Here is a 17,534-nt window from a genome sequence, read left to right as displayed (position 1 = left end):
GCTCTTCCTTCATTTCATGGCCTCTGGAAAGGCATGTGGTATATGTGGTATATTCATTCATTCATTCATCCATTCACAAATGCTCATGGAGGGCTGCTATGTGCCAGGCCGGTGATGAGCGCTGGAGGTGAGCAGAGCAGAGTTAAGACCTGGGAGCAGTGGCCCTATTCCACCCTGGACACAGGCCCTTGGACCGTGGGCCTCGGGCGTCCCAGGGCTGCCAGCCCCAGGCCCGCTGGGCCAATGGTGGCCTTTATGAGCACTCTGACATGGGAGGCCACCACAGGCTGGCCAGCTGTGGAGCTCGGGTGTGGGTGTCATGGGGTTTGTATAATCGTGACAGCGTCGTGAAGGGGAGGCTCAGAGCAGGGCTCGCTCAGTCTCGAGCTCGTGGCCACCCTGGAGGGCCCAGCGCGGGCCGTCTATGGCTGTTGGGGAAGGCAGAGGGGCAGAGACGTGTCCAAGGTCACAAAGCAAGTTGTCATGGAGCAGTGACTAGACCCCTGGGCTAAGCAGCTGCTCAGCCAGGCCAAGGTTAGAGGAGCAGAAAATCTTCCCTGGAACAGAGAGCCACCCACGCACCCCCTCCTACCAGGGGCCGCTGAGAGCTCTGAGGATGGAGCCCCCAGCCCTCTTACCCTCCTCCCTGCTCCTCTGGAAGGAGGCAGGTCTCAGCCAGCTGTAGCAGGGCCTCCCTGCGTGCCCGGAGTGTGCGGGTCATGGTGGGGCCTGGGGCAGCCATGGGGCGGACTCAGCCCTGGGGTGTGTCAGTTTCCTGGGGGTGCCGTAACAAAGGACCACGCAGGGTGCCTTCAAATAGCAGAAATGTGTTCTCTCGCGGTTCAAAATCGAAGTGTTGGCAGGGTTGTTTCTTTCTGGGGCTCTGAGTGGGAAACCGTGCCAGGCCTCTCTCCTGGCTCTGGTGGCTGCTGGCCATCCTTGGTGCCCTGTGGCATCTAGCTGCCCTCCAATCTCTGCCTTTTCCTCTGTGTCTGCCAAGTCTCCCTCTCCTGTCTTCTATAAGGACACCAGTCATTGGATTAGGGCCCAACCTAAATCCAGCATGACCTCATCTTGAGATATTTAACTAGTGACATCTGCAGAGACCCTATTTCCAAATAAGGTCACACACGTAACAGAGGATAGGACTTGGATATACGTTTTTTGGGGGGGGACACTATTCAACCCACCACAAGGGTGACCCTGAGGGGTGAGGGATGAGTATCCTGCCCCCACTCCATCCCCCAGTCTCCCCATCCTTTCGCTCATTCATTCCCTCCGCCTGTCCACCCCGCCACCCACCCTTCTCTCTTCTCCTTTGTTTCAGGGGTGGCTGCAGCTGGAGGCCTCTGAAACAAAAGGGAGGGGAGCCTGGGAGAGCGCAGATGGACAAATGGACAGACGGATGGAAGGAAAGAAGGGTTCCCTGAAGAGAAGACCTGCAGGGCAGGGGGATGAGGTGGCCATTGACCCCCCTACCCTCCTTGAACCCCCTGCTTCCCGCCTCCAATCCCAGGCAGGGTGAGGGGGATCCAGTCCCAGAACTGCCTCTCGGAGACCAAGGTTGGCCCCTCTCCACCAGAGCAAGGGGAAGGCCCACCAAGGGCAGCCTGTGGGATTTAGGCTAGACAGCAGGAGGACTTCCCACCAGAGGCTGCGGGAAAGCCCGCGGGCACAGCCCTCAGCATGGTGCCTGGCACACTCAGCGCCCCCCCGGGACACAGTTTTTCCCCGAAAAGGATCTCCTTAGGCTTGGCTATGTTCTCCCCCTCAAAGAGTTGGGGGCTACCAGCACGTGCTTTAATTGACATTAAAAAGCGTACGGCAGCACATCAAACTTGTGATCGCATGATATTATTGCTTCAGATAAGGCTAAAGCGAGTACCTAGGTTTGAGAAGTGGGTGGACTAATATGGCCTGTGGTATTGGGGTTGCCGGAAGGAGTTAGCCAGGGGTCCTGAGCCAGTTGCCCTGGGTCCCAGCTGGCTCCACAGATGTCTTCATTTGGGGCAAGGCGTGATTTTAAAAATTAGAATTAGTTGTCAACATTTAAAAATCAGGTGGCTTTGCATAGCAAAATCTGGCTTCTCTTGAAAACTGGGAAGATCGAGCTGTAATGGTCCCGCACTGTGCTTGTGAGGACAGTCTGAGTGGCAGCTGCCACCTGAGGGCAGGTGGCACCCTCCGCTTTACCCACATGCACCATCTCCCTGGCTACATAGGCCTTGGAGTTTGAGACCCCTGAGGTCTCAGACTGGCAGCGAGGGGACGGCAAGCTGGTACATGTAATAAAATGAACATGTGCCTAGAGGTGAGAGTGTACAGGGAGAGAGGTGGGCACTTCAGCTAATCTGGAGCCCAGAGTCCTTGAGGCAGAAGGTAAAACTAGAAGAGTTGGGGCCTGATGTTAGGGGCCGAGGCTGTAGGCAATGGGGAGCCATTGAAGGTGGTTGAGCCGGGCAGTGACGTCACAAAAATTACTCTGAGGCTAAGCAAGCATTGGAGGCAGAGAACGCAATGGACACAAGGGTTCTTGAACTTGAGGCCACATCTGGGGAGAGCTATGAAGGAGATCCCATGCCCAGACCTTTCAATTTTAAGAGTGTGGGAGCCTGATAATCTGCATTTTCAAGAAGCACCCACCTCCCCAGATGATTCTGATGATGGGGTAGTGGCAAGGACCATGCTTTGAGAAATACCAGTCAGTGAGAAGTTAGTGCTTCGGGGGTCAGATGGGAGAAGATGTGGGTCTGGACCGGGGAGAGGCAGAGGGAGTGGGTATTATGACCCAGGCCTGCCAGGGAGGATGGGGGTTTCGAGTGAAGGCCTGGGCTTTGCCAGCAACCCAGGGACCGGGTGGGGGCCTTGGCCTAGAATCCATGCTCCAGGGTTTCCTGCCTGCTGCTCCTAGAAACAGCAGCTCCCTCCCCATATGGGGCTATTGATCTGCCGGGGTCAGAACCCTACTCAGCTGCCCTGAGGGCCATCCTAGGCTGGCAGAGAGGATGCTGTGCGAGAGCCGGTGTGCCCACGAGGGACTCCAGGGTGAAGTTTAAGCCCTGGATGGAACAGCAGTTTCCATGTGAGTCTGAGCACCTGTGGTGCATCGTAGCCCCATCTGTGACCTGGGTGGACCCTGGAAAAGCCGGGAGAGCTGTGAATCAGATGCCTGCAGAGAGGGCTGGGAGCTCCACGGGAGGAAGGGCCCTGCCCAGGGATTGGTATCCCCTGCCTGCCCTTCCTGGCTGGTACCCTCCGGCACCATCCTGTTCTTTGGCTGTAAAATGGGGATAGGCGTGGCACAAAGACGAAGGGAGGAAGTGTTTATAAAATGCCCACTCACTAATTAGTACCTAAAAAGAAAGGGTTAATGCAAGGGAAAGCAAGGATGCAAGCAAGCAAGACAGCCTCCAGCGCCCATTATGGAGTGGCCACCAATGGCAGGGCGGTGCTCCTGGGGCATGTTTGTCACTTGGCATAGCACCAGGGAAATGAGTCAGGGGACCTGGCACTGCTCCCAGCATCCTGCGTGGCCCTGGGCAAGTCACTCATCCCCTCTGGTCGATAAAATGGAGGCGAGTGGTGTCCTTACCCGGCAGGGCTGCCGTGCAAGCTCATGAGCTCACAGGCCAGGGGATATTCTGTCCCCTGGATGTCACCTGGATGTCAGGCAGGAACTTGACCCCTCAGGGGCTGATCAGGATGAAGACACTGCAACATTACTGGGTGGCAACTTAGAACGACACATACCTATGACATGTATGTCCCACCAATGGATTCAGGGCCACAGGTGGAGGATCCTCCCTGGTCCAACCCCAGGGCTGCTTTTAGGGATGGGGGAGCCAGGACCGTAGTTCAGGAAGCATGTGGGAGACTTCCCCGGAGGGCAGGCAGTAGCCTCCTCTGCGAGGCCGGATGACATCGGTACCTGGAAGCCAGGAGGCAGGAGTGGGGAGTGAGGTGACTCTTGGAAGGCAGACAGCCCCATGCTTGGCACGTGGGGAGCACCCCATAAAAGAAGGTATTAACCTGCATCTCAGCGTGCTCACCTGTAAAATGGGGAATAAGATATAAAAGAGGGAAAATAAAATGAGGGTAATAGTTATTCCCACTTCAAAAGGTTGATGTGAGGACTGAGTTAGTCCACATAAATCACTTAGCACAGGGCCTGGCCTATAGTGAATGCTCAATAAATGTAGCTGGTGCTGTTATTATTACCATTACTATTATTAATATTATGAGTCTACACCATGAACAATAACTTCCAAAGTCAAAGGATGAGACTTGAGGCTATAGCTTCCATTTAAAGTTGCCATTAGTAATTCATGCCTGGCCTGAAGACCACCAAGGCTGCTGGAGCTTTGTGGGAACCCCTGCTACCAGGCAATCTCCACCTTTCTCCTGTCTTGGGGTGGGCTTAGGCTCCTGATGAGGCTCCCCTGCACCCACTTCTGCCAAGGTCACAGCCCCACAGTGTGTTCATTGCCAGGGACCAGGGTACATGGAGAAATGTTCAAAGTGAGACCACCTCCACGAGAAAGTCAAGTTCAGTTCCCTTGGAGGTTGGAGCCTCTAGTCCAGGAGGAAGTCTTCCTAGACTCCCAGAAGGAGGTTCTGAGATTATGGGCATGTAGTACGCTGTCACCAGGGGGTGGCATCTAGAGAACAGGTGGTGGGCAAGCTTTGTCTGCATCCCTCGGGACATTCCAGGCCACTGCACCTGGATGTGGCAGGGTGGACTTCGAGCCTGGGTCTCTTGGCATCACCTGCAATACTGTGGTGGAAGCATAGTTTCTGCTTCTGCACAAACCTCCAAGAAGGAGGCTCCGGTGAGAAACAAGACTAACTAACTGAAGCTCTGTCTCAAGGGGAAAAAGAGGGAAAACCAATGGAGGGAGACAGGATGAGTGATCGTGGGCTTCAGCCCGTCACTTTAGCACTGACCTGGTTGTCAACGGTCCCACTGATAGCGGTGCCCTTTCTGCTGCTTGGCTGAGAGCTGGCGTGTAGCTGGTGACGACCAAGGCTCCCTTTGTGGTCCCGGGGTCTCAGAGGCCCAGGCCCACTCTCCCCCTCCCCCTATGTCCCCTGTAGTCAGCATCCTCCCGGGAGAGCAAGAGGAGCCCAGTCTCATCCTGGAAGATGCTGACCCTCACTGGGAGGAGTATGAGTACCAGGAGGTCAGCAGCCCACGGGGCTCAGAGGCAGCTCCAGCTGATGAAGAGGAGAGCGAGGTGGTGGAGCAGATGCCCAGGTGGGAGCCAGAGAAAGCCCTGAAAAACAACAGTGCTTGGGAAGATAACAGGCACATGGTACAGAATCCCAAAGGTATAAAAGGGCATACAGCGGGCACCAAGTCTGCCTCTTCCTCCCTTTACGTCCCACCAGACACCCATCCCTCTCTGCACGGGCACAGTGGCTGCCAGCATCTTCTGTACCTTTCCAGGGCCCATCTGAGCATATATGAGCATGGATTCCCTTCATTTTTTGTACAAAAGATAGCATATCACATGCACTGACCTATCTGCACCTTGCTACATTCATTCAACAACATACCTTAAGATCTTTCCACATTTAGTACGTGGAGATCATCCTCATTTTTTTTTTTACAACTGCATAGTATTCCATCATATGGGTATGCCAGAATGTATTTAATCTGTCCACTCTTGATGGCCATTTAGGTTGATTCCAAAATTTTATTATTATAAACAGTTCTGCAACAAGCACTCCTGTCCACATGTCCTTGCATGTGCATGTGTGTACCCCCTGCAGGACACATTTCCAGAGGGAGTTGCAAGGTCCTCAGGGAAAGGAATGTGTAACCGTGGTAGTGATGTCTGGGTCAGCCTCCACAGGGGCTGAACCATCTTAGTTCCCACCTGTGAGCTGGGTGATAGCTGCTCAAGCCAGGAGGCCACAGGTCCTCAGGCCCATGACCTCCATTGCAAAGATGGGGAAACTGAGGTCCAGGGAAGATTAGAGGCTGACCTAGGGTCAGCACCAGGACAGCTGGGGGCCGGGACCAGCCCCTAATGCAGTGAGGGAGCCCTGTTGCTAGAGAGAAACCGGGGCTGCTCAGGCAGGGCTCCCCAGGTAAAGTCTTGGGTGGGAAGTTAAGGTCTGGTCTCTGGGGGGCGGGTCACAGTCCATCGTACTGAAAATGGGGGTCAGGAGGTAGATACGGGGTGCAGCTACAGGCGACCTCACCTCCTGCCTTTGACCTCAACTCAGGGAGCTGCCTCAGATTCAAGAGGAGAAAGAAGACGAGGAGGAGGAGGACAGAGAAGAGGAGGAACCTGGGTAAGGACCCGTGCCCCTGGCTGAGGGATGGCCCAGGGAGCGGCTGCCCGGGCTTCTGGGGTGAGGGTGCTTTCTGCCACTCACGGAAGCTCCTCCCTTTCTTCCGTGCCCACTTCTGCTGGACACTGACCAGAAAGGCTGAGGTGGTGCTGGGGGACCCCACTGGGCTCGTAATGACCTTGGGATTCATAGTACCTAATACTCAGTGACCACCTCCACGCCACCCACACTCACACATACAGAGGTAGAATGCACCTCCACGGGGTGGGGATTTTTTTTTTGCGGTACGTGGGCCTCTCACTGCTGTGGCCTCTCCCACTGCGGAGCACAGGCTCCGGATGCGCAGGCTCAGCGGCCGTGGCTCATGGGCCCAGCCGCTCCGTGGCATGTGGGATCTTCCCGGACCGGGGCACGAACCTGTGTCCCCTGCATCGGCAGGCGGACTCCCAACTACTGCGCCACCAGGGAAGCCCCAGGGTGGGGATTTTTGTCTGTTGCCTTCACTGCCATGTCTCCAGAGCCTAGAACAGTGCCTAGCACAGTAGGCACCAAATCAGTGTTGGTTGAATGCATGGATGGATGCACGGACCCATGCAGTGGGCGCCCAGCTCTCCCGTGTGATTAGCAAAGCCAAGGCGCAGAGCTGTCTCTGTCCCTCACACCCTCCCCGACAGTCGGTCCCCGATGATTGCCTTTGATGCCTTCTTAAGGCTGCCCTGGATTCTGCTCTGTCTTCCATAATGGTTGATTCTGTATCCACATCCATAAAAATTTCAACATCAAGACACACAAAAGAATTCAGTTACAGTAAGAGCTTAAAAATGGAACTCAGAAACCGCTAAAAGTTATAATCAAGCTTGCCAAGAGACTAGATCTTAATTATTCCCACCACTAAAAAGAAATGATAATTAGGTGATGTGATAGAATGCTCATTATCGCTACAATGGCAACCGTATCATAATATACAAATGTATCAGTCAGCATGTTGTACACCTTATAAAACGTTATATGTCAAATATATTTGAATAATAAGAAAAGAAACCACTAAGAGGGAGGTGATTCTGAGCAATGTGGGCTGGACAGAAGGGCAGATGGAGAGGTGGATGCACGTAGAGGTGACAAGCAGATGGCTGGATGCCTGCGTGGAGTTAGGGGATGAGAGGCTGGACCAGAGATGTAAAGATGGGCGTCTGATCTCATAGACGGAATGAAAGTGGGGTTGGAAGAGATGCCTGGGGAGTGAGTGTAGATGGAGCAGAGGCCCAAATGCCAGAGCAGAGGTCAGGGAGATGGGGAGGAACCAGAAAGGACCAAGGAGGGGGAGGCGCCCATGGGGGTGAGGGAAATGAGAAGGGTGTGAGGCCTGGAGGCCCAGTTGGAAAGTGTCTCAAGGAGGAGGGAGTGAACTGCTGCCTCGCGAGCAGCCCGCATGTCCCAGGCAGAGTGACAGTGTAGCTCGTGGAAGGGGTGGGAGATGATCCTTCGGAGGTGGTGGGGCCAGATTGTGAAGGCCTTGAACTTGATTTCCCGGGAGCAATGGGGAGCCGTGGAAGGTTTGTGAGCAGGGAAGTGACAGGCTGGCAGCTGCACTGTGCAGAGACTGAGGCAGGAGGAGCAGCGTGGTGGCTCTTGTACCACAGATCAGGCCAGATGATTTAACCTGTCCCCTTGCTCCATCCCCCTTGTATTATTCTCTGTCCCTGTCACTCTGCCCTCTGTGGTACCCCCGGCCCATACACTTCCTCCCTGTCCCTTTGGCCATGGCCTGAGGCGAGGTAGCATCACAAGTGTTAGGAGCACAAGCTTTTCTTCTCTCAGCAGAGTGACCCGGGCAAGTGGCAGATGGGCACAGAGCTTCTGCCTCCACATCTCTAGAACGGGGGGAGGGGTTGATAACAGCCCCTCCTGAGTGGTCAGAGGGCTCGCTGTGAGAATGGATGCGGTAGGAGCTGGTGTGGAGTAAGCGCTCCATCAACAGTCACCCATCTTCTCATCCCTACTGAGGGTCACTTTTAGTCCCAGTCAGGAAAGAGTTAAACCATGAGGCCACACAGGATTTGGGGGCTAGAAGCCTGCTTAGTGTGATCTACTTTGAGTCCATGCTTGCCCAGTTCACCTATAATCTTTCTATCCTCAGCAGGAGGCCATGCAGCTACTTGATTGCCTCCAATGACAGGGAGCTCACAACCTCTCAAAGGCCGTCCATTCCATCCATATCCACCTCTGACTTGGGAAATTATTTCTTCTGCCAAAACTATGGCTTCTGTGACCCGGTCCTAATTCTACCCTCCAGGCCTCTCCAGAGCCAGGATGCTCCCATTAACAGGTAACTGCCCCTCCCCTAAATGAAGACCTTAGATGCTGCCTGGCTGCATTAGTGCAGTTCTATTTGCCCCCTGCTTTCACCTGCCTCTGTGTAGACTGCAGAGCTCTGAGCTGTTCCGCCACCAAACCCGTATGCCCGACACATAGGTCTGCAAATCCCTTTATATGTCACAGCTCCTGAGCTAAAACACCACTTGAAAGCCAGTGAGCCAATGTACACACACACAGGCACACGCACTAACTACACACGTGTTCTCTGCCCAGTACACACAGACACACACACACATATCTGCACCGCACATACACACCTGCACACAGACACAGCCACACATGCTGGGTTATGTGCACACTTATGTGTAGGCAGGGCACTTACACACACAACCTGCATACATACACAAGCAATACACACGGGCACACATGTACACACTTGCACATATCCACACTAGACACAAGTGCATGCATACAGTTACCTGCACACACTGCAGGCACACACAGGCTCATACAGATGTTCACCCAGAGCTTCAAACTCAGGGCGCTTTGGGGCCTGGGGCCCCAGGTAGGGACAAGGGCCCTGTGGTGACAGAGCCAGTGATCCCAGGGCCAAGGCCAGAGGGTGTCAGGCGTGGGACAGGTGGGCTGGGCTGTCACTGACTGGGGAAGGATGCTTTTGCCAGCTTTGCGGAGGCACAGGGGTTACTGACGACGACCGCAAGCCCTGGTAACAGGCAGATGGTCGCCTAGCGACCTGGTCTCTGCTGGCAACAGCTCAGCTTTTCATAGCAACGGAAGCCTTTTGGGTCCCACCTGGCCTCCCTGGGACCATTTCCGCAGAGTTCCCCCGCACATCCCCTCAAACTGATTAGAAGCAGGAAGGATTGGTGGCTCATCTGCCACCCGAGCCACACTGGCTCCAGAGCTGGCCTCACAGGCTCGGGGCTGGGCTCGGGCTCCCCCAATCCTCCACTGGCATGCACCGACCTGGGGCTTGGAATGAATGTCATCGCCCCCAGCTGAACTCCTGCACCACGGGCGTCCTTGTCAGCAAAGACAGAGAGACCCAAGTAGGTGGCTGCTTCTCCCTAAGGGCTCCCCTCCTTCCTTCTTTCGGGGCTGGGGTACCGGGTGAAGAGTCTGCTGAAAGCAACAGTGAGGACCTTAACTTGCGGGCACAGCCTGTTTTGTGACTTGGGGGAGGGCAGTGGGCTGGTAAACTCTTGCCAGCTGGCCGTTGCTGCTACTCCCCACACCTTGAACTCGGAGAGCCAGGACCTCTGGGATGCCCACCTCAGCCAGTCTGTCTGATCCTCTGCTTGGAAATCCCTGGAACTTGGGAACTTTCCAGAAGTTGATGGCCCGCTGCATCTGGGCTGGTCAAGAGGGGGCCTCAGCAGGCACCAGGCATCCTGCCAACCGGGGGCAACGTGATTTGGGGGTACATGGGTCCCCAAACAGCCCCTGGTGGGGCTGACAGGGCCACTGTAAGGCTTGTTATGTGCCTCCGTAGCTGGAGATGTTTGTGCAAAATGTTCCGCAATCTACGTGGGTGGTTCACAGACCTGCAGAAGGCCGCCGCCTCCTCTGGGATTTATAATAATAATGACAAGAACAGTCATAATAACAGCTGTCACCTGATTAGCACTTGTTTTCCGTGCCAGACGTTGTGCTAAGGCTCCTACTGCTAATCCCATTTCACAGATGAGAGAACTGAGGCTCAGAGATAACAGCCCACACATCCACGGGTGACCTGCCAGCAAGCGCAGAGCTGGGATTCGGTCCCAGGTCAGGCTGGGCTCCTAAGCGGACACCTAGTACTACAGACAAGGAAAGCTGCTTACCAGTGTTTAGAGATGGAGAATCCAGATGACACCGGACATGGGGAGGTTTTTTGACTTTTCCATGAGCTTCTCACTGGCCCTTCTGACCTCATTTAAATAAGCCAGTCTGTACAGTACAGGCTGGATGAGTCCTACCCATTTGACAGATAAGCAAACGGAGGTTTCCCGGGGACTTGCTTTCCAGGCCAGATTCTAGAATGAGCAAGACACCAGGAAGCCTCTGACTGGGACTGTGGGAAGTTCATTTCCTGGGCCTTTGCGCTCTGAGAACCGAGGAGGCCCCTGCATCTGTTCCAGGGAAGGAGAACCCAGTCTGCCCCTCGCAGCACAAGCCCATCCCACCCTTCCGGGAAGGGCCGACTTCTCTGTCAGGTGTGGAAGGCACGGTTCCCGTAATACTTTAGAGGCCCCCGAGAACATTTTAATTTCTTTCCAAATCAGACCAAAAAATGAACTTTTAGATGGAAGAGAATATTTTAATATATAATATTAACATATTAATCTTCATATGAATGCAGTCACAAAATGGAATTTTAAAAATATATTTATGGAGGAAGGGGCCCGTGAAGGCTGAAGTGCCCGGGCCCTATGGAAGTCATAATATGCCCTTTTCTTTAAGAAAAGCTGTTTCTTCCTGGGCAGGGTAGAGAGTGTGACTGACAATTCAGACCCCTCACAATGGAAATGCGTATGCAATGAAGAGAAATAAAGTGAGTTAGGTGCTTGAATCCTCCAAACACTCGCCTCACCCCTCCATGTCACCTGGGGCTGTGCAGACACTCAGAGGCAGGCAGTGGAGTATTAAAGACTTGGTGCTGGAGTCAGAGACACCCATCTTTTATCCAGGTTCACCTGGTACAGGCTGTGTGACCTTGGACAGGCCATCTGACCTCTCTGAACCTCCGATTTCTAAGCTCAAATAGGATCAGTCATAGCTGGGCTCTCGGGTTTATTTGGGTGAGGATTTGGTGACACACTGTGCGTGCCATGTGCTTGGCCCGGTGCCTGGCACACAGCCCTTGGGAGCTGCTGTGACAATATGATTGCTGGCTGATTCCTGCTCCCAGGCTGCTGGCTCCAAACTGACTGGGCTGTAATTCCGTCCCCATCTCCTCACCCACCTCAGGAGGGCTGAGACTCGGCCCTCTGGGTAAAGGATGGGGAATTCAGGTTTTCTGGGCAGCAGATGCCAAACAGCATCCTCCATGAGCCCCTTGGCGACAGTGGTCCATGGCATGGGGTGAGGCCGTTAGGAAGCAGAATCTAATTCTAACCACAAAAATCACATTAGCCCTTGGTCCCACGTCATCATTTTAACCCAGAGATTGCACACAGGCATCTCAGGGCCCAATTTAGTCTGGAGACAGGCTCTTTTGGATATTGAAATATTAATATAGATATTAATATAAATACAGATGTTAATATAGATCTATTCATTTGGATTAATTATCAGCATCTAGAGATGGGGAGGTCCCACCTTTAAAATGTGTAGTTCAGGATCCTCTTGAAAATCAGCAGATCTGGCCACGGGACTCCCATTCCAAGCGGAGTGGGGTTGCTGACTCAGATGGGCACAGGTTCCTCTCTCCTTCCTATAGTCTCACCCTGGCCCCCGTCACTCATGTATGCCTCTGCCTGGGCCAGGGACCCCTGGAACCTTCAGCAGTTGCAGTGTGGCTCTGATCTCATGGCATGGAAAAAACCAGGGTCTGTGTCTGAAGTTTGTGTGATGTGGGACAATTTGCTGTGTGATTTTGGCTGGGCCACTTGACCTCTCTGTGCGTCACTTTTCTCATCCTCCCTGCTCTGCCTATATCCCCAAGGTTGCCTGGAGACTCTCAGAGGGGAAATGCTGGGCATAGATTTTGAACACTCTACAGTGCCCTTTGGTCAGCCCCCAAAGGACAGTTCCTCAAAACCGTCCTCCGTGATTTTCTTTGCACTTGCTGTTCCCCTTTCCTGGACACTATTCCCTACCTATTCCCAGCTCGCAGGCCACCTCCTCTGGGAAGCCCTCCCTCCCAGGCAGAACTGTGCTGTGCCCTTCATAGCTACTTGCTCCAGAGTGTGACTCAGACTGGGAACTTGTTAGCAGGATGTGAGATCTGCCACCTGCCCTGTGCTGGGAGCTTCAAGAGGGCGAGGACCTACCCTTAGGCGTCTTTGTGCCCCAGCTCCTGGCACAGAGCCTGGCACTCAGCACAGTTCAGGAAACATTTAACACCCCTAATCCCAGCCCTTCCCTCCTGCCCCCTCGCAGTCACAGTGTCCTGCTGGATAGCTGTCTGGTGGCACACGGAGGCGAGGACCAGAGTGAAGCAGGCGGAACTGAGCACCAGAGCGCCTCACACCAGGTATGGAACTGCACCAGGCTGGCGACCGGGCTACCTCGGAGGCCTGGACTGGAGTCGACGGAAGGGGCTGGGCCTTGTCCCCTTTGCTTACAGGGGCGGGGTTTGGCTCATGAGATGCCCACAGGACAGAGGTGAGCAGGGTGGTGCGTGCTGTGAGGCCCTGCTTGTAGCAGGGGTCAGATGGTGTCAGGAAGGGCCCCGGGTGGTATGGCCATGGGTGGGGAGCAGTGGGCTTAGACTCCAGTCCTCACATGGCTGTGTGACCCTGGGCAAGTCACCTCCCCACTCTGGGCCTCAGTGGCCACCTCTGTAAAATGGGGCTAAAAACCCTTCCCTGGAGTATTGTATACAGTTCTACGCCGTGAAGTGTGGTGCCGGATGGAGAGTGCCGTGGTGGCTGCTTCAGTTGCTTTGTGCCCACACGCAGAGGGCTGCCCGAGAATTTCCCCTCATTACATGTGACAGGTCCAGGTGTTGGGGCCTGGGGCTCCTGTGTGCACTGGACGCCCCAGAAGGTGAGCTGGAGGGTACGACCAAACGGGCAGGGCCAGGACTAGTCTTGGGGCCCATCCTGAGGGTAGATCCTCCCACAGGGGCTGGGCTGGACTAGGGCTAGGACAGGGCTTGATGGTCACAGCTTCGGTTTCCTCTTTATCTTTTGCAGGAGCTGCAGGAGGAGGCCGTGGCCACCAGCTCAGGAGGTAGGCGTGTGGTGGGGTTGCATAAGAATGTCCAGGATGATTTCAGGCTGGGGGCAGCCAGGGTACAGGGGCAAACCCTCCTCGTGTCCCTCTCAACTCATCCCCTTGCCCCATCCCATCCTTAGGCAAAACCCATTCTGTGCATCTTAGGTCCACTTTGTCAGAGCCTGATGATGTATTTCAAAGGCCCCAAGGGAATTGCACTGAGGCCCCCCCCCCCAGGACCCCAAGAGGCCTGGGGAAACTATACTCCCAGCCAACCCCTCCTGCCAACCCCCTCACTGGGAACACATCTCTCTAGGTTACTGCCCAGTGAGCATTTGGCTCAAATGTAACGTACCTGAGTGAAAATTGGGGCCAGAGCTCGCTAAGGGTGTGTCCTAGACTCTGTCTTTTGAGCTTCTCCTTACTGCTAAGATCCCCAGCACAATTTGATGATTTATCACTCCCACCCCTAATCCTGAGAACTTCAGGGATGATGGGGACAGAGTCTAGGGGAGTGAGAATGTCTGGACACTGAGCCCTGGCCTTGCAAACTTCCACAGGCCTCAAGACACGGGTGGTACTCCACCTGCCCTTTGAGGCAGACAGACCATTTTACAGATGAGAAAACTGAGGCTCCATGTGGGCAGCATTTGGCTCAGTGGTCAAGGACACAGACCTGCGTTTCAGGCTCCTCCCTCTTCCTCGCTCTGTGACCTGGAACCAGTTCTGTGACCTCTCTTAACTGTGGCTCCCAAATCAAGAAAGAGGGAGCTATAACAGTACCTACCTCACTGGGTTGTTGGGCAGAGTGGGGGTGACAATGCATCACTGGAACTGAAAGAAGAGACCGTAATGGGGACCATGACAATGATGTTTGTGTCCCAGGCAGCCACTGATGGAAATGAGACTGGACCCGGGTGTCTTAACCCCAGGTGTCCTGAGCCTGCCCCGCACCTGATCTTTGAAAAACATCCTCTGTTAACTTTAACCCAAATCTGCCGGAAACCTACTAAGTCTGCACCCCACATGGATGAACAAGACCAGGATCACCCGGTTGCAGACTCAGGTTCTGTGGGGCTGGTTCCACCCCCTTCCCCAGGTCGTTTGGAAGCAGGTGGCCTGGGAACCACACTTTGAGAAACACTGAAACACAGCCCTTTGTCTGCCGCCACTCGAAAGTGTGGATCTTGAACCAGCAGCTTTGGTGTCACCTGGGAGCTGGTTAGAAATGCAGAATCCCAGGCCCCATCCCAGACCTACCCAATTAGAATCTGCATTTTTTAACAAGAGCCCAGTGCTGAACCAGAATCTGCATTGTTAACAAGATCCCTGGTGATTTTTCTGTGCATTTGTGTTTGAGAGGCAATGGCCCTGAGCCCTTGTTCTCAATCATGACTGCACATTGGAATCATCTGGGGAGATTTAAAAATCTTGGGGCCAGTCCTCACCCCAGACCATTAAATCAGAATCTCTGGGGATGGGCCCACACATCAGGCATTTCCAGACCTCCCCAGGTGATTCCAATATGCAGCCCAATTGGGGAAACAGGGACCTAGGAAAAGTTATTGCTTCTGGTTGGAAGTGAAATTAATTGAGCTCCAGGATTTCTTTGGGATGGAAAATCCTACCAGGCTAAGAACGTTTGAGTCTGTGAGCCTAAGCCTGAGGGGTTCTGGGTTGTCTGATTCTAATTTCTTTGAGTCTAAAGTATGAAATGCTACGATGGTTGGTTAGCAGAGAAAGCTCCAGAACTGGGGCGCTCAGGGCTGTCTCTCAGAGCTGTTGGGTGGACGAGCCACATGACTGGTGATGCTCTTGACACTGAACTCCAGGGACAAGAGTGATGCTCCAGACTTTGGGTGCAGCTGCTGCAAGCGCAGGTGGGCACCGGGCTGGTCCGTGTTGGCGCTGGTGGGGAAGAGCCCCACCTACCCTGCCTCTCCCAACTCTGTGCTCCTCATTGCAGTCCCCAGGGTCCCGCCTCTGCCTGAGATCCCCTGCCCCCAGCACCATGGCTAAACCAGGCCGGGACATGGAGCTGAATCGCCTGGTCCAGGACCAGCCACCTGACCAAGTGACCCCCGGGCTTGCTCCCCCAAACCTGGTGGAGCACCTCCCCAATGTGCCCAGCTACCACCCCCTGATCACCCGCACCCCTGTCCTCATCTCCCGGAGGACAGCCTTGTCCAACTCCAGCTTCGCCAAGGAGACCAGGAGCTCCATCGGTCGCCTAGGTAGCGTGAAATTGACCACCCAGCGCGCTGGTGTCTGTGGTGTGCTTCTGCATGGCTTGGGCTGTTTCCTGCATGGGTGCCATGGTCTTGGCGTGGGACCACTATTTAGGCTCACGGAACACCACCCCTTCTTCCTCTGCTGACCAGTGCCTTCATCTTGCTTTATGGTGACTTGAAGGGTATTAGTCCCCTTCTCTCTGTGCCTAAAATTCCACAATTAACAATTCATTTCTTTGGGTTAAACATGGCTTTTTGCAGATCATCCATTTTAATACAGGTAGTCACTCATACCCGAGTTTAAACAAGTCACTCAGATCTCCAGGCCAAGAGGCTTGGGGCAGGGAGCTGGGTGGGGGAAGAGAATAATCAGAGGGGAATGAACCAGAAGAGGAATGTGGAGGTCCGTTGCAGACAGAATCTACCGACCTTGAGAGCTGGCTGGGAGCTAGACTTTCTGAGGACTGTTGTTATCTGCTCAGCAAATTCCCTTTCAGGAAAGGGGAGGCCCCCAGGTGCTGACAGGCAGACCCAGAGGAGGCGTCCTCAGGGGCCAGTGCAGAGAGAGAGCCTGTCTGGATCCATTTAATTGTGACAAGATCCCCGCAGTGGCCTTCGGAAAGTGCTGGGGGACATACTGGTGCCTCTGTGCTAACCCCTGTCACTTTCTGCCTTGACTCAAACCAGACCTGCCATTTTCCCTTTAATTTGTTTGTTTGTTTTTGGATTACACTGGGCAAGGTTGCCTCTGAGATTCACAGGCAGGTGGAGCTGAACATTTCACAAGAAGAGATCCACTCTTGTCCTCTCCCTCCTCCTGGCTTGGGGTGGGCACGGAGTTGGGGCAAGGTGGCACGTGATCAACCCCATGACAGGGGATGACACGCCAGGCTCAGTGTTCCGGTTAAAGGCCTAAATCTCCTCACTCCAAAGGGTCTTCCACGTCCTCTACCCTTATATCGCGGCTCGATTTTTGTGCATTCTGTACCAACTCTGCGTTTATTTGCTTACCATCTTTCTTTCAGTGGATTCACTTTTTCATTTAATTGAGTGTATTTAAACAGGAAGCTTTACATTATAATTCAAATGGAAAACCAGCATGGCCTGCCATAAATATAGAGAAGGCATAAATAACCACAAAGGTATGGAGAACAATGTAGCCTTGGTAGTTTCTAGGGAGGTACGTGGCCTGCTGAAAGCTCATAGCTGAGTCTGCTCTCCCAGCTGCAAAGGGGGATTCAGACGCGTCAGAGAGGTGTTAAGGCCATAGCAGCACTAACCTGAGGCTTTCTCTCTGCCTTCTCAGGATCCAGACAGAACCGGACAGGGAGGAATGGTTCCCTTCTGTCATCCTTCACCTTGGCTGTGCCATCTAAAATCACAATGTGCCTTCTCTGGTCCCTGGGAGCCCCACACTTTGAGAAATAGTCCCAGTGACACAATGGGACAGTGGGTTGAACCGGCTGTCATTGACACATGTTGATTTTATTTTATTTACTGATGAATAGGCAAGGATGTTTACTGCAGCACTGTTTAAATATTCCTTAATACAGACTATTTATAAAGTGACTATATTAGCCATTAAAAGTAAAACAAGGGCTTCCCTGGTGGCGCAGTGCTTGAGAGTCCGCCTGCCGTTGCAGGAGACGCGGGTTCGTGCCCCGTTTCGGGAGGATCCCACATGCCGCGGAGCGGCTGGGCCCGTGAGCCGTGGCCGCTGAGCCTGCGCGTCCGGAGCCTGTGCTCCGCAAATGGGAGAGGCCACAACAGTGAGAGGCCCGCATAACGCAAGAAAAAAAAAAA

The 17,534-nt window shown here is 54.0% G+C and overlaps 1 protein-coding gene across 1 annotated transcript in view; it reads left to right on the top strand.

Moving 5' to 3' along the window:
- The window catches only part of CNGB1 (cyclic nucleotide gated channel subunit beta 1), a gene marked incomplete at its 3' end in the record, with an annotated part of 69,538 nt that overhangs the window by 12,593 nt on the left and 39,411 nt on the right, over positions 1-17,534 (top strand). The window contains exons 13-16 of the mRNA XM_007468328.1: positions 5,095-5,254; positions 6,232-6,300; positions 12,727-12,814; positions 13,479-13,515. Of these exons, the coding sequence (XP_007468390.1) occupies positions 5,095-5,254; positions 6,232-6,300; positions 12,727-12,814; positions 13,479-13,515 (354 nt within the window). The remainder of the gene's footprint in view (positions 1-5,094; positions 5,255-6,231; positions 6,301-12,726; positions 12,815-13,478; positions 13,516-17,534) is intronic.

The sequence above is a fragment of the Lipotes vexillifer genome, unplaced genomic scaffold (genome assembly GCF_000442215.2).
Source record: "Lipotes vexillifer unplaced genomic scaffold, Lipotes_vexillifer_v1.1 scaffold1347, whole genome shotgun sequence".
NCBI lineage: Eukaryota > Metazoa > Chordata > Mammalia > Artiodactyla > Lipotidae > Lipotes > Lipotes vexillifer.
Note: the sequence above shows the minus strand (reverse complement) of the source record. Positions and strands in the feature narration are given on the sequence as shown.